The sequence below is a fragment of the Haliotis cracherodii genome, unplaced genomic scaffold (genome assembly GCF_022045235.1).
Source record: "Haliotis cracherodii isolate W230 unplaced genomic scaffold, xgHalCrac1.p SCAF_16, whole genome shotgun sequence".
NCBI lineage: Eukaryota > Metazoa > Mollusca > Gastropoda > Lepetellida > Haliotidae > Haliotis > Haliotis cracherodii.
In genome coordinates this window covers 25,573,441-25,599,673 of record NW_027266271.1, presented here as the reverse complement: position 1 = coordinate 25,599,673, position 26,233 = coordinate 25,573,441, and the positions used below count along the sequence as shown (strand labels likewise).

Below are 26,233 nucleotides of genomic sequence, written 5' to 3'. Positions count from 1 at the left end.
TATAAGACGGCGGTCTGTTAATAAGCGAGTCTGGACCAGACAATCCTGTGATTGACATTATGAGCATCGATCTGCACAGTTGGGATATGATGACATGCATCAACCAAGTCAGCGAGTCTGACCACTCGGTCCTGGTAGTCGCCTCTTACGACAAGCATAGTCGCCTTTTACGGCAAGCCTGGGTTGCTGAAGACCAATTCTAACCCGGATCTTCACGGGTCTTTAAGGGCCAGAAGTGTCATCTTGGCGAAACCGCATTATCGGTGGTTTCGGGAAGGGAGTTAACTCGGCATGCCTACCGGTAACTGAAAGTTTGAGGTGGGCCCACATTCAAAACTAAACACACCTGTTGTAGAGAATATGTTCTACGTCAAAAATCTATATTACGAACTACTATTTTGGTCTATTTAGAATGAGTATTGTGACTTTTAATTGGATTAGAATATACAAATGCTTAGAAACTACAGCAGGACTCACTTGTACAAACATCGCATAACTACTTACTAGGTCATGGGGTCATTAATATTCATGAGTTATTCCTTTTATGGAACAAGTTCCCGGTAACATACGTTACACTAAATAATTTATAAACACATTTCCCATCAATATAACAAAATGAGAACAATATATATTGCTACATATCCATACAAAATAACTACAAATATGAGCCCACTAAATGACTTAGCGATTTACAAATGTGGGCCCACCTGTGTCGATCACTAGATCTATATATATATATCCCGGAAGGAGTGGACCCACATCTTAGAAAATGGTTATAAGTGAGCCAACCTTATGAATATTAACGATTTATAAATGTGGTCCCTCCTGTTGCAATCATTATGGCGGAAAATGTGGGCCCATGTTTAGAAATTGATTATCAGATCTAACAAAGCAACCTAATGAAGCTACCAGTAGGCGATATACAAATGTGGGCCCACTTGTTTCGATTACCATAAATGATGTGAACAACGTTGGCCCACATTATAGAAAAAGATTATCAGTAAGTTAATTGAACTTCGCGATTTATAAATGGGGTCCTTCCTGTTGCAAAACATACAAGCCCAAATTTAGAAATAGATTATCAGCACCATGCCAACCTAATAAAGCTTTTCTGTAGTCTTATACTAATGTGGGCCCACTTGTCTCGATGACCATATATGACGGGGGGAGAGTGGGCCCACATTTTAGGAAATTGCTACCAGCACTGAACCAACCAAAGAAGATGTACATATTACACTCAACACATGAAAACTATCGACTTTCTAAAATGTGGGCCCACCTGCAGTCATCTCTATTAAGGAAATAAAGTAGGCCCACATTTGTTGAAAACGAATATTTACGAGATATTCATTCCATTGGCCAGCACAATTTTTAATTTTCTGCAAGTTACGGATGAGAAGAAAAATATATGTTGTCTTCCAACATTTAATTAAGAAAACGGTTTACCTTTTGGATTAGATGGCCAATTAATAATTGTAGCAACGACAATGTTCAGCGTGACTGACGCCATTTTTCGTAAATACGAAAACAACGGAGATAGCTCCCGATTGAAATTAGAGTGACCTCCCTTTCCCAATATGAGCCACTAATAATGCGGTTTCACCATCAACTTTAGTCAAAGGTGTGTGCAAACGTTATGTAATATATATCCGTACATTCAGCACCACCACTTCTTTTGTAGAATTAAATATATATATACAAATGTCTTTTGGAAATATCTACAAATCACACTGAACTCACTTTGATAAATATCCAAGGTACCATCGATACCTTATGGGGAGTTGGTACCAGAACACTGTATGTTCCTCCAGATGGTTTCAAGGAGTGGGTCATATATTCAGAGAAGTATCTAGGATTCCAAACGACATTTGCCAAATGAATTGGGGGGAAAATAGTGACAATGGTGAAATTTTTAATTCAAATTGTAAATATTTATGTCAATTGCTGCAGATTTGGGGGAGAAATCTCTGCCCCTGAGGACGTCAAGATAAATCCTGGAAGTTAAGTACCTGTTGTCTTGGAGCAGTTACCAAACATATTATGAGAAAATCAATTTCAGTTATTTGACATGACGATGTCACGTCATAAACAAAACTAATTGTTTTTTATCATAAAATTGAAAAGTGATGCAACAAAACAAAACAAAAGGAAATAATATAGTAAGATGTGATAAATGTTGTCCAGGTGTACTCAACATCAATAAGTGACTGATCTTTAAAGTATGCCTAAGAATGACTCAACATTTTGGAGAGGATGTCAGTATGACCATTATTACTGCAGCCATATTCCATTCATTGGTCTAACAATCAAACAATATACTAATTTAATTCCAAGAAACAGATTTATTTATTTCCAACAAGACAAACTGTACATGTTTTCATCTACCAATGTAATATTGCTATCAAATCCCTCAACAATTCTGAGATCAGAAAATGGATATTTCAAGACAAATCACAACTCTCTGTATTCTAAAATTGTTTCCATGCCAACACCACGACACCAGAATCAGTTACATTTTGGGGACAATGCGTGATGTTGGTCAACAATTAAACACAGACATGCTAGGAATGCATGTATTCAATACAAGACATCACATAAGCAAAGAAAAGTATAACTAATGACACAATACCTCTGTCAACTTGGATGTAAGTCCAATGACATCAAATATGTTTATTAAAAACAGAGTATCAACATAATAGAGGAGCAAGAATCATTCCTGATTTCAATATGTGATGCAGCCACATCCTTACCACTTCACAAGTTATCTCCCCTTGTAAGTCAAGTTATCTCCCCTTGGTTTGTAAATACTGATCCGTATCACATCCATGAGACAAAACTGATATTATGGTGCTTTATGAAGGAAGATGTTAAAAGCCCTCAACTAAATAAACATTCTAATAAAGCTTTGAACATTACAAGTGCAGTGCATTTTTACATTGTTGTAAATGATGAAATTTCACATGCTATTTATACAAACCAATGCAGCTACTGCTGGTCACATGCTCCAGCAGCAATATCTATCATTACTAAAACAGTTGCTTCATTAAAATACCTTGGAACAACAGTGCATTCATTTGCATTCAACAGCTGACAGAGAATGTGATGGAGCTACACAGTACACAGCAGTTCAAGCAGTGTAAGGGAGATAACTTACTGCTACTCTTTGACTGTGCTGTAAATCACACACAACACCACCCTGCTTTATACAGTGGAACCCCATTAATCTGGATAGTACTGTTCCCAGAATAAACAAATGTGTGGATAAACACCTCATGGACACATATTGATAATAGCTAGACGTTCTCAATGGTAATCATCCAGAATGTGGGATGAAGAATAATAGGGATGACCGTATTTGGCTATCCCAATTCGGACGGGCTTGGTTTGTTGTTTTACGCCCCACTCAGCAATATTCCAGCTATGTTACGGCTGTCTGTAAATAAACGAGTCTGGACCAGACAATCCAGTGATTGACCGCATGAACATTGGTCCACGCAATTGGGATCGATGACATGTATCAACCAAGTCAGCGAGCCTGACCACCCGATCCTGTTGGTCACCTTTTACGATAGGCATAGTCGCCTTTTACGGCAAGTATGGGTTGCTGAAGACCTATTCTACCCCGGAATCCAATTCGGACGGGAATCAAACATACATACAATAATGAGGTTTCAGGAACTGTGCAATTGTTCCCCCAGAGAGGGGAACCAGTGAGTACAGCTGGTACAGCCACTATGAGACTGCTCCATGTCTGTACGGCCAGCAGGGAGGGCAGGTGAACCCACATCACTGTTCCATAATGGCCAACTCTGAGAATAGCAGCATTCCAGAGAAAGGCCTCCCTGTGTCTACATTTGTTGAGGTATCGGCATGACTAGCACATGTAGGACATCTTGAAGTATCACATACCCGGTATGCATGGAGAGGACCGACCTGGTAACTTGATGGGGGTGGGTGGGTAGGTTCTTGTCAGCCACAGAATATTTTTGGGTCACCGCTTCACAATATTCAGTTTATTTCTCTGAAAGGAGCCAATTACCAATAACCTATTTTTCAGCTCTCCTTCAGAATACATAGCGGTCGGTCCCTGAGTAAAACTGTTTGAATAATATTATTTTGCACTAGGGATGTCATTGTATATCGAGTTATGAATATCGATACTGTATCAATGTAAATGAAAGAATATCAATACCAAATTAATATTACACTGCCACAGAAACATTTACATTTTTAAAGATTATCATAGTTAAGATTGACAATTTTAAACATTTATTAGATGAGCCTAGTTGATGTTAAGCATTAAAAATTATATTAATTGCAGATCTAGAAAGGAATCTATATGTTGATTGATATATATGTGTACAACAGTCTGCACATATATTTGTCTTCTCAAACCTCAGTCTGAAAGAGTTTATTACAGTTCATAATTATCTATATTTTGGAAAAAAACTGTGTTAAGTTCCACTGATGAAAAGAATCCTAAGAATCCATTAATCAATGCAGACAAACAAATACTGACCTGGGGACCATTTCACAAAGTGATCCTAGCGCTGTGACTTTAACCTAGTGCCTGAGTGACTATTGCTTTACATTGCTTTTAGCAATATTCCAGCAATATTTCAACAATATTTTAGCAATATCACAGCCGTGGACACCAGAAATGGGCTTCACACATTGTACCCATTTTGGGAATCAAACTCAGGTCTTCGGCGTGACGAGTGACCACTTTAGACTACCCCATCATGCCTACTTTAACACAGATTTACATTAGTCGTACCGCTACGATCACTTTGTGACACAGGGCCCAGATAGTCAAATCATGGAACATCCTGGTACAGATTGAAAAAAATATGAGTATTTTCAAGAGAAATATTTACAAAGATTCTGTTTGTTCCTAAACCCTGAGTATTTCAAGAGAGAAATATAAGGATGTACATTTGTAAGATATGACATCGAGTGACCATTGTTTGGAACTGAGAAAAAGAGTATTGGACAGCAAGATTCATTCTAAAGTATAGAAAGGACCATTAGCAATCCTCTTAAATACAGGGGTTGATTCAACTGCTGGTCCTCTGGACCATGGCTAGCAGAAATAGCAGAGGGCCTGCATGGTTAAGTCTGTGGCTTCTATGTGGCCCCTACAGGGGGCTGATATACATCTTAGCCTACAGGTAAAACAAGTGGTTTTGGAATGAGTGAGTGAGTATGGTATTATGCTGCTTTTAGCAATATTCAAGCAATATCAAGGCGGGGGACACCAGAAATGGGCTTCACACTTTGTACCCATGTCGGGAATCGAACCCGGGTCTTCGGCGTGACGAGCGAACGCTTTAACCACTATCCAGCTGCCCCAGTTTTGGAATGACTTCAACTAAATTTGCTAGGACTCCCAAGTCACCTGAATCGAATTTTGACAAGCGTAGGAAATTTGCCTTGCCTTCCCAATCCATTACTACCTTATTTGTGGAATACCAACATCATTATGTCAAATAACATATACATAAACTGCCAGGACTTGAATTCATAAAAGCACACTTTAGTTTATTCAGTCATATTTACCAAACAGGGTCATTAGAACTGTCTGATAGGCATTACTTAGAAGTTGATGGATGACCCTGTAGACACAATTTTTGGATAATATTTATGGATTACAGTGACAAAGAAGATGTTATCCAGCTTATACAGTAATTAAAGAAGTATTTGTCCATAAATTGTGTCTACAGGGTCATTAGAGAGTGTAAATGTTGAGACATCATGTTTAGCACTATTCCAGCTATATCACTGCAAGTACCAAATAGTACCAAATTTTCTGGAACCAAACTTTGATCTTTGGTAGGATAAAAACTACTTTAACCACTGGGCCACTCACTTCTCACAGAGGAAATATCTGATTGGTTTATGGCTTTTGCTATGCATGGGTAATGAGCTCTTGCAGCCATAGCAACAGGAAATTGGAAGTTTTCTTGAATCTACCCTTGTCATTATTGTAACCCAAACCATACCTGTCATGACATCCCTTCCAGGAACAAACAATGGGTCAATATTTCACTGACAAAACAAAAACCTGACTTATTTCCATAATAAATAGTCATAAGACTTAGAAACTTACTGAAATGTAAATTCAAGCTAAAAAAAACCAATAAATATTAGCACTTATTATTTTACAAAATGAAAAGTAAAATGGATGAACCATGCAGAGATGACACACAAACACAGCAGTAGTCAGTGAAACAACAAACGCCATCATATAAACAACTTAGAAAACTTTTGAAAACACAAACACAAACATGATTGTTTGTTAACAATGTGTATAAACTCATAACTGTTAGAACGAGCTAAGTGATCAAGAAAGAAAAGCATTTTGTCAACCATCAATTACTAAATGAAATAACCAACTCAACCTTACTCAACCCAACACTGTTATTCCCAATACCAATCAACCACGAACAGTCCCAATCACTTTAAATACATCACATGTCAAAATATTAAGTTGATTTCACTATTAATAAGGATTTTTAAAAAACCTGAATTTTGGTTGAGACAGAAAATTCAGATCCCACCATTAAATTTAGATTTTTTACTCCAATTCAACACCTTTCTGCAGGAAGATCTGACACTCCCAACTTCGGACACATAAGTGAGTGAGTGAGTTCGGTTTAACGCCGCTTTTAACATTATTCCAGTTATATCGCGGTGTGTCAGCTTAATGTGGGAGGAAAGCCCGAAGTGATACAGGTCTCACCCACAAGCACAGGTATGGTGAAGACAAACCTAGAAACATAATCGGGGCGAATCGGGATTCGAAAACCACAATCATAGGTTTATGGCGTGCCAAAGGGACGCAACTCTGCACAGCGAATCGTGACGCCTTAGACGACTGGGCCACCAGTGCCCCCACGGACACATCAGGTGACCACACCAACTAACCAATAAGCATTGAGGCTTTTAACTTCTCAGTACACGTCAGCGAACCAATCAGTGAAGCAAATCTGAATTCTGAAAATTGGAAACTAAAACAAACCAAACATGGCAGTTCCTTGCTATGTTGTGGATATTTTAGGTGTTGTTTCATCTGGGACACTTGGCAGGAGGTGATTTGTGTGGGTTGTCTTTTGTTAAGATCAAAATCTCTGAATTAGAGGCGAAATGACGTTTCAGGAAGCAGACATCTGATTGGCTACGTCTGCTAGGGTTACCTGACGTGACCTATGAGGGCTTTCAGGCCAGCAGACCAAGGAACCAAAGCGGGAGTAAAATATCTGATTTTAATTAAATTACTCCAACTCTATGTCATTGGGGTGAAAAAACATTCCCATGACTCATGGTAGGTGGCCAGACAACACCATTAGCAGAATAACATTATCTTCCTGCTGTAGCTTCTGGTGTTTACTACGCTGTGTTCCGTAAGTTGATCGAACATGCAAAGTACAATATGCATAGTACCACCTAATATATTCACATAGCTCCATTTTTGTACAAAGTGTAAACTGGTTTAATTCCTTATAGAACTTGTTTCTATTTTGAATACTTAGTTCTGCTTTCATGACATCATCTTTTCAGAATCTTTTCACAAGGATGCAATATTAATGAATAATATTTACAGTAACTCTGCTGTGTAGAAATCACTGTTGTCATCTCGGGACATTCACTAGCAAACCAGAGCAGGATATGAATCTGAGAATATGACATTCGGGCCTCCAGAAATTCTCATTTCCCTTCAGTATCTTATGACAAGTGCACCAGGGACACAAGTGACACTGTAAACAAAGCAAGCAGGCCTTGACACAGGGGAGACTACTCCTTGGTTTGACAGTTGATGTGCCACCCAAGCACTTGTCTGTCAAAGCCACAGGAGAACAGATTGCACGTCTGGTTGTCGTCGGCGAAGGTCACGGAGCACACCATGCGTGAGTGACCTTGTCTGTTGCTACGTGGGAGGCGTCCGACTCGCACACCGCTAATGTCAAACAGTCGAATGTGTCTGTTGTCGTGAGGGATAGCGATGATGTTCTGAGCTTGGGATACAGCAAGTCTGAAACATGACCGTGGATCCAACGATTCAAGAAAGGTGTACAACTACATTCATCATCTCCTCTCCTACACAATCAAAAACATATTTGAAAATATTTTAAGATGACAGAGGTGATTGTAAGGAGGTCAAAAGATTTTATTCTAAATTACTCTCAAACTAGTGGGTGCTACAATATTACTTTTAACTCTGTCACATCCCTGTTAATGACTGAGTCAGTCTGTCACATACCTGTTAATGGCAGAGTCAGTCTGTCACATACCTGTTAATGGCAGAGTCAGTCTGTCACATTCCTGTTAATGGCAGAGTCAGTCTGTCACATACCTGTTAATGGCAGAGTCAGTCTGTCACATACCTGTTAATGGCAGAGTCAGTCTGTCACATACCTGTTAACAACTGTGTCAGTCTGTCACATACCTGTTAATGGCAGAGTCAGTCTGTCACATACCTGTTAACAACTGAGTCAGTCTGTCACATTCCTGTTAATGGCAGAGTCAGTCTGTCACATACCTGTTAATGGCAGAGTCAGTCTGTCAAATACCTGTTACTGGCAGAGTCAGTCTGTCACATACCTGTTAATGGCAGAGTCAGTCTGTCAAATACCTGTTAATGGCAGAGTCAGTCTGTCACATCCCTGTTAATGACGGAGTCAGTCTGTCACATACCTGTTAACGACTGAGTCAGTCTGTCACATACCTGTTAATGGCGGAGTCAGTCTTTATGATGGAGAGAGGGGAGCGCATGTTGCGGAGGTCCCAGACTTTGACCGTCCGGTCGTCACTGCCAGACACCACCTTGTCACCCCCGGCAAACACTGCTGACGTGACAGGTCTGAAACACAAGACACAAACAACTTGCAACATTCTATCTCTAGTACACTCACGAAGTATGGGCAGGGCTCCCGTGAATGTCCAGGTGGAGACTGAATGAGACTGTTGATTTCTGGCACAGGTCATGTAAATAGTTTTTGATGACGGCAATTGATGCATTTTCAGGTTTATTATAAATTTAAATTAACACAAGTACACATAATTTGGTGTCCTGTTCTTATATTGTGTTATATTGTGTCGCCGCCACACTCACCAATATTCAATGCCTATCTGTCAATAAGGCTGGACCAGACAATCCAGTGATTGATAATATGAGCAACGATCCATGCTGCCAGGGTACAATGCATATATGACACTCAATCAACCAAGTCACCAGCCTGACCACCCAACCCACTGAGGGGCCACTTAAAGCCAGCTTTGTTCATCCAAGTCAAAGGTATAAATACATGTGTTGACAAGTAACTCATCAATAGTCTAAAACATGAGGGAGAGAGTGAGTGAGTTTAACGCAGCTTTGAAATGGATTTCAGTAACACTGCTGAATGTCCCCTTCATATGTGATGTCGAAACCCACAATCACGGATTTAGTGCTGACATCATAATCAGGGCAAATCAGGGATTCAAACCCACAAACGCAGGATCCTTGTAAGACTTACTGTGTATGTCCCTGGAACACGTTCACCTGCATGGCGGAATCACGGAAATCCCACAGCCGAAAAGTGGTGTCCTTTGACGACGTTACCACCAGTCGCTGTGTTGGATGTGCTCGTACCTCGTTCAGTTCCTGGATGTGCCCTGCCATCATCACAGGAGATCATTAGTCAGAGTTGTTTTATACAGCTGTAATTAACAGAACTTGGGAAGGCAAACCAGTGGTTGATAGCATGAGCAACAATACAAGTAGGGGTAAATCACACACATCAGTCAGGTCACATATGCGTCATTCGAGGGAAACTTCCCACAGAGAATGTGGTTACTGTAAAGTGAATTGGGCTTACCACTTCGACCATAGTCTCCATTATATCAGGCCCTTTCAGCTTACTTGGGTAACATGGAGGAAACATAAAGGTTGTTAACATTTACCACTCTGGTGAAACCCATGAACTTGGGTCCTGAAAGTCCATAATCAAGCCAATTCTGGGGTTCAAAGTCAACAGTGCTGATCCTGGCATGACCAAGGGGCACAACTCTGCACAGTGAATAATGAAAACTTGAAACGGTTCACTTGAACAAGATCCCACATATTCAAAGCTATGGGGTAAGAAAACAAACCTATGCAGTATTGTAGTACAGAGTAAAACCTGATTCAAGGGTTATTCCAATCCACGCCAACAATCCCTACCTGACCCCAGGTGTATCCCGATCCACGCCAACGACCCCTACCTGACCCCAGGTGTATCCTGATCAACGCCGACGACCCTTACCTGACCCCAAGTGTATCCAGATACACATCAATGACCTCTACCTGACCCCAGGTGTATCCCGATCCACGCCGACAACCCTTACCTGACCCCAGGTGTGTCCAGATACACATCAATGACCCCTACCTGACTCCAGGTATATCCCGATCCACACCGACGACCCCTCCCTGACCCCAGGTGTATCCAGATACACATCAATGACCCCTACCTGACCCCAGTTATATCCCGATCCACACCGGCGACCCCTACCTGACCCCAGGTGTATCCAGATACACATCAATGACCCCTACCTGACCCCAGGTATATCCCAATCCGCAAAACGACCCATACCTGACCCCAGGTGTATCCAGATACACATCAATGACCCCTACCTGACCCCAGGTGTACCCCAATCCACACCGACGACCCCTACCTGACCCCAGGTGTATCCAGATACACATCAATGACCCTTACCTGACCCCAGGTGTATCCCGATCCACCCCGACGACCCTTACCTGACCCCAGGTGTATCCTGATCCACACCGACGACCCCTACCTGACCCCATGTGTATCCAGATCCACACCGACGACCCCTACCTGACCCCAGGTGTATCCCGATCCACAACGACGACCCCTACCTGACTCAAGGTGTATTCCAATCCACATCAATGACCCCTACCTGATCCCAGGTATATCCAGATACACATCAATGACCCCTACCTGACAGTGTGCTGATCTGCTCTCCTGTTTCTGCATCATACAAGATGGCCAACCTATCCCATGAGGCACTGATGACCTGAGCTCCTCCCACCATCCAGTCGGCAGCAATAACAACATCAGTGTGTCCTGTGAGCTCCACCTGCGGTGTGCGGAGTTTGTTGCTCTCCTGTACCAGATCACCCCCATCTACAACAGAGGCGGACTCACAATTACTAAGATCGCCCAGTCATCATCTTGCAAAATGTTCATTTATATGATCAGACAGAATTTACAAAAAACGACTTTAAAGACGATGCAGTAAAATCACCTACCATCCCCAACATCTTCTTTCTCCGACCCATCAATCTCATCTTCCCCCGAGGAGTGGGACTTCTGTAACACACAGTAACAACGTAGAGAAGTGAGTGAGTGAGTGAGTGAGTGAGTGAGTGAGTGAGTGAGTGAGTGAGTGAGTATGGTTTTACGCCGCTTTTAGCAATATTCCAGCAATATCATGGCGGGGGACACTAGAAATGGGCTTCACACATTGTACCCATGTCGGGAATCGAACCCGGGTCTTCGGTGTGATGAGTGAACACTTTAACCACTAGGCTACCCGACCGCACCTACAAGGTAGAGAAACAAGTAGGTGGCAGAGGCAGTCAGTGATAAGTACAGCTGCTTCTTTAGTGAGGTTACATGGGGTTTAACATCACATCACGTTCAAGATCATTGCACTTACATAGCGACATGTGGCTATATGAATACGTGTATGATGATTTATGATGATGAATCAGCAATATTTCAGCCATATGATGGCGACAGGTAAAGAATCAAACCTGGGATAAGCAAACCAGTGGTTGATAGCATGAGCAACCATCCTCAAAGTACAAAGTCACACAATCTTCCACATAACACATGGTGACCAACCAAGCCTCATTTTATTGACTTATTAAGGCAAGCAGGAGGTGCTGTGGGTTGGCAGGAGGTGCTGTGGGCAGCGGGACACTAGATGTCTACACACCCCTATTTCCGCATGTGAGGGAGGTGCTATGGGCAGAGGGACACTAGATGTCTACACACCACTATTTCCGCATGTGAGGGAGGTGCTGTGGGCAGGCAGGAGGTGCTATGGGTAGGCAGGAGGTGCTGTGGGCAGAGGGACTCTAGATGTCTACACACCACTATTTCCGCATGTGAGGGAGGTGCTGTGAGCAGCGGGAGACTAGATGTCTACACACCACTTTTTCCGCATGTGAGGGAGGTGCTGTGGGCAGCGGGACACTAGATGTCTACAAACCACTATTTCCGCATGTGAGGGAGGCGTGACCACTGCTCTCCAGATGTGTGCAGTCTCGTCCCCGGACGCCGTCAGCACCAGGTCCTGGTTGGGGTGGAACCGGATGGAGTTGACTGACCCCTGGTGTCCGGCATACTGCAGCAAGCACTGACCAGTCTCAACAGAGAATATGCGGGCCCGGTGGTCTGAAAAAGACAGCAAGTGCATGTTTGAATTCATAAATACACAAAACATAAACTCAAAATGACTCTCACAACTTACACCATTGCTTCATGTGACCCAGCAGCTTTGAAAACAAACACAAGAAATGAAACAAAAGAGGACGCCAATAATCTACTGCCCCCCAGGGCAGACAAGAATTATGATGAAGAAATAAAACAGTCTTCTAAATTGTCCAGGCCATCACTGTAGTATGGGCATGTTAGGACACTGGCTTCCAGTACATAGTAGTTGTTAGCATCAATAGAGGAAGGAGATCACTGTCTTATCCAGACTGGCTGACTACAATGGCTAGAACACACCTGCACTTGTTGATCCAAAACACACCTGCTCTTGCCGTCCCTATAACACACCTGCACTTGCAGTCCCTATAACACACCTACACTTGCCGCCCCTAAATCACACCTGTACTTGCCGTCCCTATAACACACCTGTACTTGCCATCACTATCACACACCTGTACTTGCCGTCCCTATATCACACCTACACTTGCCGTTCCTATAAAACACCTTTACTTGCCGTCCCTATATCACACCTACACTTGCCGTCCCTATAACACACCTGCACTTGCAGTCCCTATAAACACACCTGTACTTGCCGTCCCTATAACACACCTGCACTTGCAGTCCCTATAACACGCCTGTACTTGCCGTCCCTATAACACACCTGTACTTGCCATCACTATAACACACCTGTACTTGCCGTCCCTATAACACACCTACACTTGCAGTCCCTATAACACACCTGTACTTGCCGTCCCTATAACACACCTGTACTTGCCATCACTATAACACACCTGTACTTGCCATCACTATAACACACCTGTACTTGCCGTCCCTATAACACACCTGTACTTGCCGTCCCTATAACACACCTGTACTTGCCGTCCCTATAACACACCTGTACTTGCCGTCCCTATAACACACCTGTACTTGCCATCCCTATAACACACCTGTACTTGCCGTCCCTATAACACACCTGTACTTGCCATCCCTATAACACATCTACACTTGCCGACCCTATAACACACCTGCACTTGCCGTCCCTGTAACACACCTGCACTTGCCGTTCCTATAACACACCTGCACTTGCCGTTCCTGTAACACACCTACACTTGCCGTCCCTATAACACACCTGTACTTGCCGTCCCTACGTCACACCGACACTTGACGTTCCTATAACACACCTGCACTTGCCATCCCTATTACACACCTGCACTTGCCGTTCCTATAACACACCTGCACTTGCCGACCCTATAACACACCTGCACTTGCCGTCCCTGTAACACACCTGCACTTGCCGTTCCTATAACACACCTGCACTTGCCGTTCCTGTAACACACCTGCACTTGCAGTCCCTAAAACACAATAACACTTGTCGTTCCTATAACACACCTGCACTTGCTGTTCCTATAACACACCTGCACTTGCACTCCCTATAACACCTGCACTTGCCGACCCTATAACACACCTGCACTTGCAGTCCCTATAACACACCTGCACTTGCCGTCACTATGACACACCTGCACTTGCCGTCCTTGTGACACACCTGCACTTGCCATCCCTATAACACACCTGTACTTGCCGACCCTATAACACACCTGCACTTGCCGACCCTATAACACACCTGCACTTGCTGTTCCTATGACCTGATGTCCAGACTTGGACACGCTGACCTCCCACACTCCGTCACGATGACCCCGGTAGACTCGGACCAAGTTGTAGGCAGCCGAAGGGGCTCTGAAGCTGGAGACGATCTTACTGGTGGATGCCTTGTACGTTGTCTTGATCTTCTGGGAAATCTGACTTGCAGCTGTAAGAGATGTTTAAGGATAGTATGATGTAAAGAGTCACTCTGGCCTTAAAGCCATAGTCATGTCAGCACAGTCACAAAGACAACTAGCAACTCCTCAAACCCATATCTCATATATATTGTGACATAAATTCTATACAACTCATAACACTTCCTGTCATATTGACACTTCACGATCAGATTTCTGATATGTCCAAGGTTTCCAACACATCTGCTATAGTATATGCTATATCACCTACCCTGCTGGAACCATTGCTGGGACCATTATCCTACCCTGCTTTAACCATTATCCTACCCTGCTGGAACCATTAGCCTGCCCTGCTGGAACCATTAGCCTACAATACTTTAACCATTAGCCTGCCCTGCTGGAACCATTGCTGGGACCATTATCCTACCCTGCTGGAACCATTAGCCTGCCCTGTTGGAACCATTAACCTGCCCTGCTGGAACCATTAGCCTACAATACTTTAACCATTAGCCTGCCCTGCTGGAACCATTGCTGGGACCATTATCCTACCGTGCTTTAACCATTATCCTACCCTGCTTTAACCATTGTCCTACCCTGCTGGAACCATTAGCCTGCCCTGCTGGAACCATTATCCTACCCTGCTTTAACCATTAGCCTACCCTGCTTTAATCATTATCCTACCTTGCTGGAACCATTAGCCTACCCTGCTGGAACCATTGCTGGGACCATTATCCTACCCTGCTTTAACCATTATCCAACCCTGCTTTAACCATTATCCTACCCTGCTGGAACCATTAGCCTACAATACTTTAACCATTAGCCTACAATACTTTAACCATTAGCCTGCCCTGCTGGAACCATTAGCCTACAATACTTTAACCATTAGCCTACCCTGCTATAACCATTAGACTACCCTGCTATAACCATTAGACTACCCTGCTATAACCATTAGACTACCCTGCTATAACCATTAGCCTACAGTACTTTAGCCATCAGCCTACCCTGCTATAACCATTAGCCTACCCAGCTATCACCATTAGCCTACAATACCCTGTGACTTGTTCACTTACATCTCTTTGGCTTGGTGGTCCCATCAGGTTCCTGCACCTCTGCTGCCGGCTTGTCAGAGCTGGCATAAGCCTCGAGTCTCTCATTTAGCGACTCCACTCTCTCTTGCACTGTCAAAACAAACAAGCAGTAACAATTCACCAAATGTTGGGTGCCTCATGATGCTCCCAAGGCAAGGGAGTTAACTGACTATAAAATGCAAGTTTCCATCCTTGCTGGAATAAGTGGGAATTTCAGGGGAAGATCGTAGCACCACCAGTGGTGACGATGAGTAATTTCCTTTCTATTTTCCCCAAATTGACCAGTCAGATTCCACCTATGATATCACTTGCATTGCCTTCCATCAAAATGGCAGCACCCAGTCAAGACGAACTGATCAAGTTAATTGAATAAAGGTTTCATATTCCCTGTCTGAGGCACCTAATGCATGTGGATTGTAGCACTTGAGCACCTTGATTAAACACATGAACATATTTAGGAAAACATCTGTCGATGCCCAGTTAACAGTACAGATGCTTTACAAATCCTGCAGTTGACCGAAATCTGCACAGCAGTCGCCATGTTGTTTACAAACAGGAAGTCGATTTCGGTACACTATTTTGATTAGACTATGCATCAACTTGTCAGTCCAGCCATAACATAATATTCCTGCCTCAACATATGGGTGGAACAATTCACCAAATGTTGGGTGCATCACCACACTCGGCATGTAGGCGCAACAATTCATCAAACGTCGTCTATCAATTTTGTGCAAGCCGCTGACCTGGTGTCTATTCTCTATAACGCTGGCACAGTTGCAACACACTACCTTACTGAATCCTGAATGCCGACAAAGGCCCTGGAAATGGTCATTAGTAATCACCAACAAATAAAAGGGAGTAATCATTACATGCCATAAGTTATCGTGATAGGGATCATTCATTTCATCCAATAATGTCAACAACTACCTGTCAATTTATTTCATTTCATTACCATGATTACTTACATGCTATATTGGCAGCATAGAGATTTTCAAATTCCTTTTCAATCTGCCCAAACAGATCATACAGTCTATCCCTGAAAAATAAGAGTGAGTGAGTGAGTATTGTTTTACGCCGCTTTTAGCAATATTCCAGCAATATCACGGCGGGGGACACCAGAAATGGGCTTCACACTGAAAAATAAGAACATTCATTAATGTCATGGCAACTGCTTTATCCTACAGAGAAAATAATTGATAAACACTGAACAAGAATTAATCTCATCTTACCAGTATCACTCCTATTTTTCACAATGTATAAAATACCGTATCCGACGTAATAAGCGCCCAGGGCGCTCTCAAGATTAGAAATGAGATGCTCTTATTAGAATATTATTTTGGTGAAAAAAAGAGTTGAAAAGAGAATTTTGAGTTGAAAGATAAATTTCGGGGTTTACGTTGACAGCCTGAAATGTTTATATTCCACCAATGTATTTTTTCCAGAATTTAATTGCCCATAATTAAAGGTGCATGAATAAGTCTTGTGTACATTGATCAATCAGAAGGGGTGCTAATTGGGATTGTTCATTAGCCAATATATGAGTAAATATCGCCGTGGGCGCTTATTACGTCAAATACGATAACCAATATTACAGTTTTAAGCTGAGGTCGGAGGTCTGTTGTCTGTAGTTTTTCAGACTTCACGGTAATCTCAAGAGGGGTCATACACTCATATGGTCCGCTCTCCTCTCTCACCAGATATGAAGGATCTGTTTTACTACCAAGTTCAACATACGTGGAATAATGAAAAGGTGTCAAAACTTCATATCATGTCCAGCAGCTAATATAATCAATACCATGCAAGTTAAATAATACTCCCTGTTTCTCACAACTCTACATAAAACTGGATAGAGAGGGAGGATTGTAGTCTTTTAATTTTCCTTTAGTAGGTCACAAATCTAAACAGTAAACTTGATTCTAATGTCCAGATATCAATCGTTGGAAGTATTTAGATAACAGAAAATATTTGTTGGTATGGCAATTTTTATGATTTTAAACGAAGTCACGTCATTAAAAAAAACAAGAAAATTATTTTATCAAGTCTTAGAAGCTAAGTCCCTTGCATGCACAATAAACATTTCTTATCTTATTAATGAGAAGCATACCACTGTATTTAACTCTGTGTCTGTCCCTACAGTTCATTACAACAGCAACACTGTAATCTCCAACATTACTAAAGTGGCTGAGATTAACCCTGGAGTCATATTGCTGGAGGCAGAAATAAATCAATCTTAATATGGCCAAAGAACTAATAACAATTCCTCACATTATCAGTTACTAGGGCATGACAAAGAACTCTCTGAGTGACTAGTTTCTTTCGTCGTCATAGCTACCAGTACCCTGCAACATGGCCACTCATTTTATAGTAAACAAACACACAGAAGTAGTCTCCCCTTGGGAGTTTTTTGTCAAGCAGTGTACAACACTATGAAATGTCAGCAACAGAGGTGAAACAATATTATGGTGTGATACCATACGTATCCCAATACTTTGGGTGCCATATAATAGGTATCCCAATACTATGGGTGCAATACGATACATATCCCAATACTATGGGTGCGATATGATATGTATCCCAATACTATGGGTGCGATACGATACATATCCCAATAATATGGGTGCGATCTGATATGTATCCCAAAACTATGGGTGCGATACGATACATATCTCAATACTATGGGTGCAATACGATACATATCCCAATACTATGGGTGCGATACGATATGTATCCAAATATTCTTTCTTTTTACAGGTTCTGAATCATTTGTTATTCAAATTTCAGAGATCAAAGGTGCAATATTGTAGGTCAGAAACATATAGACTAGAGGGCACTGTGAATTTTATGTTATTTATAGCCAACTGAGAATCTGCGTAAGCTTGTTATTATTCATGTGACTTGACACCAATATAACTTATTATACACTATATCGTATGTATACAGGGGTTGTAAGCTGATGTTTTGTATCGTGGACCTTGCATCGGGATACAAAACAGTATCTCAGTATCATTACACCAGTCAGTAAGAGGGCTCCAAACAAAGGCGTGACTGGAAGAACTTGTTCTAGATTTGTTTGTTCACGCAGCAGTCAGCAATAATCTAGCTATATGTCAACCACAAAATGAAGTCTGGACCAGATAAACCAGTGATTGATATTAAAAGCAATGTCTCCCACCAGCGGGGTGGAGTATGGTGACATGCAACAATGAACCAGGTCACCAGGTGTGACCACCCATCCTTTGTACACAGCCAGTTCACACATTGGGAAAACCTGATCTTAATTTAATGACTGAAAAAATCATTGGATTTTTACTTGTCCTCCTTGGACTTGGACTAGCAGACTAGCGTGAATTTTCGTATACCAGCTAACCTACATACAAACTTAGATAGTATATTCAAAGCACAATGTCATCAATATGAGATCTTAGTCCTCACTACCATTACACAACATTCTGGGGTCATCCCATTACAGGCCATGTCAAAACAACCCTTGGTGAACTTTGAAATGACAAACAAAAAGTCAACATTAGCCAATGAGAAAGCAGCTTTTTTTTAGCTTTCAGTCACCAGTTTCAAACTGGTGACTTTCATTACAGACTATGCTTTGAAAATACCTTGACAAAGTTCTCAATTCAAAATCTGAAAACTGATCAAAAGGATATTCTGGAATGTTTAATCATGCTAATAGATGGCTGAGATTGTATGGCAGTACTTCCCACGGGCTATGGAAAGTTTCTTCCATTTCAAATGTCTATCCCAATGAAGAGAAAGAGACATAGCCCCTAACTGTCATTCAGAATGCCCTGTGTTAACCTTTTCGTGGTTGCATGATTAGAAAACACATCCTTACTCTCATTACCGATCTGGTAAGCGAGGCTAGGACTGGTCAGATGAAAGATCGTTCTGATGTGACCCGTATTAAATTGGATGTCTTCACATCTCTGTTTAGCAGCAGCTAACAGTAAGATCTGATCTTAATGAGATTGGTTCTAAGCATTGTTTCAGTATCAATATTAGTGCATTGGCAATACTTGCTTGGCAGAGGTTCTAGTGTCTCTGCTGAAAAATAAATCACTAAGTTCTGGAAGTCAATCCTGTCTTCATTAAACTTTCATGGCTTCATTCTTTAGGATAACATAATATCATGAGCTGTACAAGCAGTGTCCCCAGTGCATGAACACATCCAACCTACAGTCCGTTTGACTCCAAATGAGAACGATGAATTGCAAAATAACTCCAAATCCAGAAAAGTGTATGAAACATCAATACGGTACTTGACCATGAATACCCTATACCCAACAAAATCTGAATTTTGTTTATTTTAAGACCCATGATGGATGAAGTTCTTTAAAAAACTATCATGTAATGTTGTATAGAAATGTGTACATGACACGTAGGGGGGACAAACCGTGGAAGGCACAGCGCAAGCACAGATGCACTGCATGTTCTGTGGTAGGGGAAATGACAGAGCGTTAGAGGGGCCGTCTCATGATAATTTCAGTCGCAATCTGACTCGCTCATGCCATAGATCTCGTCGTCGGAACTGCTGGTGCCTGAACCGACTGCCACTATTATAGGTGGGACTGTTGCTGGCCGTAGTCCATCTCGTGACAAATAACGTGGCTCTATCTCGTCAACGACTGTGGCCACACAACGCTTCCTTGTTTCTCCAGGGATTCCTTTACGAGTTGTTCAACGTCTCATAATTAGAACGTTGTGTTCGATCGTCCAACGTCACCCTTGACGATGCCCCATACCAACTCGATTGGATTCAGGTCGCAGTGATAAGGTGGCAGTCGTAAGACAGTGTGACCCTGACCCTTGATGTAACTGTCAACTTTATACACGGGGTCAGGTTTCATAGTTTTGATGATTTCATAGAGCTGTGGTTTCGTCGCTCGAGAAGGAAAGGTAATGTTCCTCCGTTGCAGCCAAGTAACCATGTCTCCTTCACGGTTATTAGAGGTTGGAGTCTTGCTTTCTGGATCCTGCACACTATGATATGGTGCATTGTCCATGACAATGAGAGACTTGGTAGGCAAAGCAGGGACTAATTTATCTTTCACCCACTCCAGAAAAACATTGCCGTTCATTGCTGTGTTGTAGTCCCGGTTGTCTTTGGCCTTGGCTCTAAAGACGAGGTCACAGTCTGGGAGAAAACCCTGACTAGCAGAACCAGCATGGAGAACTATGAGTCTTTCACCATTTCCCATTGGTAACTTTCTACCAGACTCCTTACAGTCACCACTGGGTACGAAGGTAATGATTTCGGAGACGAACAATGTCAGACCGTTCACACAACACAGCCCTATTTTCTCTAGTTATCTTTTTGTATATGTAACCAAATGTATGCAACTGCTGCCATTGTTTGTACTTTGTAACACGTAAATCATGGTCAGTTTCAAGTTGTTTCTTCAAAATTCTTTGGGACAGGTACTTATTTTCTGAGTGCAGTTTCACAATTGCACGTCTGACTTGATCCCTCTGAAAACTGTCTAATTTATCAACCTTGCGTGGTTTTGACATGTTCCCTAGCTCCTTGGCCTAAAATAATTGTATTTTGTTGACTAACAACATTTTTAAGTTTCTGAGGGGACATGCCAAGAGTTTTTGAAGCTCGTTTCAAGAATTTATTAATTGCATAAAAAAGGTTTGCTCTTTCTGCTTCACTTCTCAAGAAATCATACACATTCAACATCAACTGTTTAACATCTGCTGAGTAGCGCATCTTGTCATTGAATGAACACGGTCACTGTGCAGCACGTGCAGACCGTGCTTGCGCTGTTCCTTCCACAGTTTGTCGCCCTACGTGTCATGTACACATTTCTATACAAAATTATATGATAGTTTCTTAAAGAACTTGAAGAAGGATATGAGCCCGTCTTCTTAGATGAGACATGGGTAAATGCGTCACACACAGCCAGCAGTCATTGGGTACCCAGTGGTGACTGTAAGGAGTCTGGTAGAAAGTTACCAATGGGAAATGGTGAAAGACTCATAGTTCTCCATGCTGGTTCTGCTAGTCAGGGTTTTCTCCCAGACTGTGACCTCGTCTTTAGAGCCAAGGCCAAAGACAACAGGGACTACAACACAGCAATGAACGGCAATGTTTTTCTGGAGTGGGTGAAAGATAAATTAGTCCCTGCTTTGCCTACCAAGTCTCTCATTGTCATGGACAATGCACCATATCATAGTGTGCAGGATCCAGAAAGCAAGACTCCAACCTCTAATAACCGTGAAGGAGACATGGTTACTTGGCTGCAACGGAGGAACATTACCTTTCCTTCTCGAGCAACGAAACCACAGCTCTATGAAATCATCAAAACTATGAAACCTGACCCCGTGTATAAAGTTGACAGTTACATCAAGGGTCAGGGTCACACTGTCTTACGACTGCCACCTTATCACTGCGACCTGAATCCAATCGAGTTGGTATGGGGCATCGTCAAGGGTGATGTTGGACGATCGAACACAAAGTTCTAATTATGAGACGTTGAATAACTCGTAAAGGAATCCCTGGAGAAACAAGGAAGCGTTGTGTGCCCACAGTTGTTGACGAGATAGAGCCACGTTATTTGTCACGAGATGGACTACGGCCAGCAACAGTCCCACCTATAATAGTGGCAGTCGGTTCAGGCACCAGCAGTTCCGACGACGAGATCTATGGCATGAGCGAGTCAGATTGCGACTGAAATTATCATGAGACGGCCCCTCTAACGCTCTGTCATTTCCCCTACCACAGGACATGCAGTGCATCTGTGCTTGCGCTGTGCCTTCCACGGTTTGTCCCCCCTACGTGTCATGTACACATTTCTATACAACATTACATGATAGTTTTTTAAAGAACTTCATCCATCATGGGTCTTAAAATAAACAAAATTCAGATTTTGTTGGGTACAGGGTATTCATGGTCAAGTACCGTATTGATGTTTCATACACTTTTCTGGATTTGGAGTTATTTTGCAATTCATCATTCTCATTTGGAATCAAATGGACTGTAACATACTGCTGGAAACAGCCTAGCAACAGACACCCAGACATGATAAGAGAAACTAAGATTCTGTCACAACACTGCCTTCATCACACAGCAGTGTCCCCAGTGCATGAACACATCCAGTCTAACATACTGCTGGAAACTGCCCAGCAACAGACACCCAGACATGATAAGAGAAACTAAGATTCTATCACAACACTGCCTTCTTCACACAGCAGTGTCCCCAGTGCATGAACACATCCAGTCTAACATACTGCTGGAAACTGCCCAGCAACAGACACCCAGACATGATAAGAGAAACTAAGATTCTGTCACAACACTGCCTCAATCACACAGCAGTGTCCCCAGTGCATGAACACATCCAGTCTAACATACTGCTGGAAACTGCCCAGCAACAGACACCCAGACATGATAAGAGAAACTAAGATTCTGTCACAACACTGCCTTCATCACACAGCAGTGTCCCCAGTGCATGAACACATCCAGTCTAACATACTGCTGGAAACTGCCCAGCAACAGACACCCAGACATGATAAGAGAAACTAAGATTCTGTCACAACACTGCCTTCATCACACAGCAGTGTCCCCATCTGGCTTGGGCTTATAGACTAGACACATTAATTAGCAGGCAATTAACCACAAACATGATTTTATCTTGAAATATCTTCCATATTGCTAAAAGTTTATCTAAATCAGTCAATCCTTCCTTTGCCTTCAGGAATCATCGATCAGAAAGCTATCCCATTTTATTATGATTACCATATTTATCAACATCTCACCCCTACTCACATTCCTAAGTAAACAACATTTCCCCAGTCATTATCATGACATTTAGCTCATTAGAACAGTATACATGTCAGAATCTTCAGGCTAAACCATTTTGATTTGCTTTGATAACTGATTTACCTGCTCCGAGTTTAAAAAAAGAAGAGAAATGAACACACAGATTTGGCATTACTAGTTTCAAATTTTGTAGAATTAACAATAAATTTTATTCAACATCAAGAAATTAATCCATTTATAGAAATGAACAGTAAAGGTCTCTCTTCTTGATCCTGTGATTGACAATAATTTAAGGCTCTAGTTTGTCCAACACAAAATATAGACTAGCCCCAGACAAGTTGCCAAAGAGCAAGGTGCATGTGTGGAGTCACAGGGCCGACTCACAGACGTCTCACATTTCAGCATGAGGTTCTTGAATATCTTTTAAATATGGTTATCAAAACAATGTTGTTTAAACATAGGTGCTAAGGTTCTTTGTAACATGGAAACAGGGTTTAAAATGGGTTAGAGCTCTCAGACACCTGGTGTTTAATTGTTGAAAAGGTCAATGAGAGACCTCTGCATTGGAATCAAACCATTTTAACGTTAGGACACTGGGTTCTCATCCTGTAACCTGTACACAATGGCAGTAAGTTAAATCTGTAGTAAACTTGCAAAGACTTCCCAGGACAAGGGACTTTTACAGCAGTTGTTGATGGTATAAGTGAAACTTGTGAAAGTGAGTAAGGTTGGTAGAGTGCTGCTTGAACTTTATTTCACATTTTCAGATATGGTGCTGACAAACTGGGATTCAAACCCACAATCTATCATTTTACTCACACATACGAGAAGCAACTCTGCAAGATTGTGCAAATACAGTAACAACATGACAAGTCCATGACAACCAGCTGCTGTTACATGACACACAGCAACAGTACAGCATATAGTCCATGACAACCAGCTGCTGTTACATGACACACAGCAACAGTACAGCATATAGTCCATGACAACCAGCTGCTGTTACATGACACACAGCAACAATACAGCATATAGTCCATGACAACCAGCTGCTGTTACATGACACACAGCAACAGTACAGCATATAGTCCATGACAACCAGCTGCTGTTACATGACACACAGCAACAGTACAGCATATAGTCCATGACAACCAGCTGCTGTTACATGACACACAGCAACAGTACAGCATATAGTCCATGACAACCAGCTGCTGTTACATGACACACAGCAACAGTACAGCATATAGTCCATGACAACCAGCTGCTGTTACATGACACACAGCAACAGTACAGCATGTAGTCCATAACAATCAGCTGCTGTTACATGACACACAGCAACAGAACAGCATATAGTCCATGACAACCAGCTGCTGTTACATGACACACAGCAACAGTACAGCATATAGTCCATGACAACCAGCTGCTGTTACATGACACACAGCAACAGTACAGCATATAGTCCATGACAACCGGCTGCTGCTACATGACACACAGCAACAGAACAGCATATAGTCCATGACAACCAGCTGCTGTTACATGACACACAGCAACAGTACAGCATATAGTCCATGACAACCAGCTGCTGTTACATGACACACAGCAACAGTACAGCATATAGTCCATGACAACCAGCTGCTGTTACATGACACACAGCAACAGTACAGCATATTGTCCATGACAACCAGCTGCTGTTACATGACACACAGCAACAGAACAGCAAGTATCAAATATCTGCCTGCAAAATGTCTTCCTGGACACAAACTGTCAACACAGTCAAGCGTCCACTCCCCTGGAAGGTCCATCACAGGCATCCAATTCAGTCATGTTTACCAACAGGGGGAGCTATGAATTATACATATGACAATCTCCAGAGATGGGTTAGCTGTGTATAGATACAATAGCAAGAGTCCCTGGTCCATCACAATCTGCAGTTAGATCTCCCAGTTTGAAGTCGGCATGCAGAATAAAACACATTCCATATTCTGGGTGAGAATTGGTCCCCAGCAAACTGTACTGGTCGTATAAAGTGACTGAATGGATGAGTTGGTCAGACTCGGGGACTTGGTTCACAGTTTCTCATCGTACCCCCTTGGCGTGGATCGTTGTGCTAATGTCAATGACGGTCCTCACTCAATTATTTACAGGCTGCTGTTACATAGCTTGAATAGTGCTGAGTGAGGTATTAAACAACAAACAAACAAATCCTTCATGTTTGTACACAGTCAGCAGATAATTGGGTAACATTGATTTGTTTGCACATTGCATGCACATACACAGCTTATTTGGAGTTTTTACCCCCGATGTTTGTGGATGTTGTTGTGTATTCAATGCCTGGACATTTCAGTGGGAACTGTCAGTGTAAACAACTGGGTTCAAACTGAATATACTGGCATGGAATACTAGTACTCAAATACCCGCAAATCTGAAAAATATAATGTTTATCAACTTGCAAATTACAAAAGTGGCATCTCGTCCACATCAGCATCAAAACAACATGGAAAGCAACAAAAGCTCTTTGAAGATTTTGGGAGTTAAGACAGAAAGTAGAAAGAATATTCAGACTTGAGAAAACAGAAATTTATTTGCTACAAGTAAATTCTTTAGATCAATACAAATTCTTGTTATTTCTTGCATGAAAACAAAATGTCTGGTAAAGTAAAGTCAGCGTGGAGTTACTGTGAACAAACAATTGTTTGGTATCAGCACCAATCTCACATCTCAGGACTACAGGTGATCTGATGTCTATGCCTTTTTAAATAAAGTCTTTCAACAACAAAACAATCTTAGCCAGAGTTTTCGAAAAATGTCTTTAAAAAAAATGCTTGGAAATGTGAAATGTACCATTTGACACACCAAAAAAACATTGGTTTTCAAAAGAAACATTACACACATAATTTCCTTTATTGATAATAAGCATAATGATAAGACTGGAAAACATTTGTGCTCCACATGGTACCGAGTTGTTGAAGAATGTCTATTGTTCCTGAGTTTGCCTTTAAACAATACAGCAATCTCGGTATTTGCACCTGACAAACTGCTTATATTAGGTATGATGTAATCAGGTATTACATAATCACATCTGTGGAAGCATGGTAAGACATAAACACACTGTGTCTT

At 42.0% G+C, this 26,233-nt stretch overlaps 1 protein-coding gene across 2 annotated transcripts in view; it reads right to left on the bottom strand.

The window, feature by feature from the left end:
- Positions 1–7,575: 7,575 nt before the first annotated feature.
- LOC139464003 (WD repeat-containing protein 37-like) overlaps positions 7,576–26,233 on the bottom strand; it is a 31,617-nt gene continuing 12,959 nt past the window's right edge. For both annotated transcript variants that reach the window (XM_071245496.1, XM_071245497.1), the window contains exons 3-11: positions 16,311–16,381; positions 15,328–15,435; positions 14,104–14,289; positions 12,259–12,443; positions 11,291–11,351; positions 10,980–11,165; positions 9,516–9,654; positions 8,726–8,860; positions 7,576–8,032 (exon numbers count right to left, since the gene is read on the bottom strand). In XM_071245496.1, coding sequence (XP_071101597.1) covers positions 7,795–8,032; positions 8,726–8,860; positions 9,516–9,654; positions 10,980–11,165; positions 11,291–11,351; positions 12,259–12,443; positions 14,104–14,289; positions 15,328–15,435; positions 16,311–16,381 — 1,309 coding nt within the window. In that variant the 3' untranslated portion in view covers positions 7,576–7,794. The remainder of the gene's footprint in view (positions 8,033–8,725; positions 8,861–9,515; positions 9,655–10,979; positions 11,166–11,290; positions 11,352–12,258; positions 12,444–14,103; positions 14,290–15,327; positions 15,436–16,310; positions 16,382–26,233) is intronic.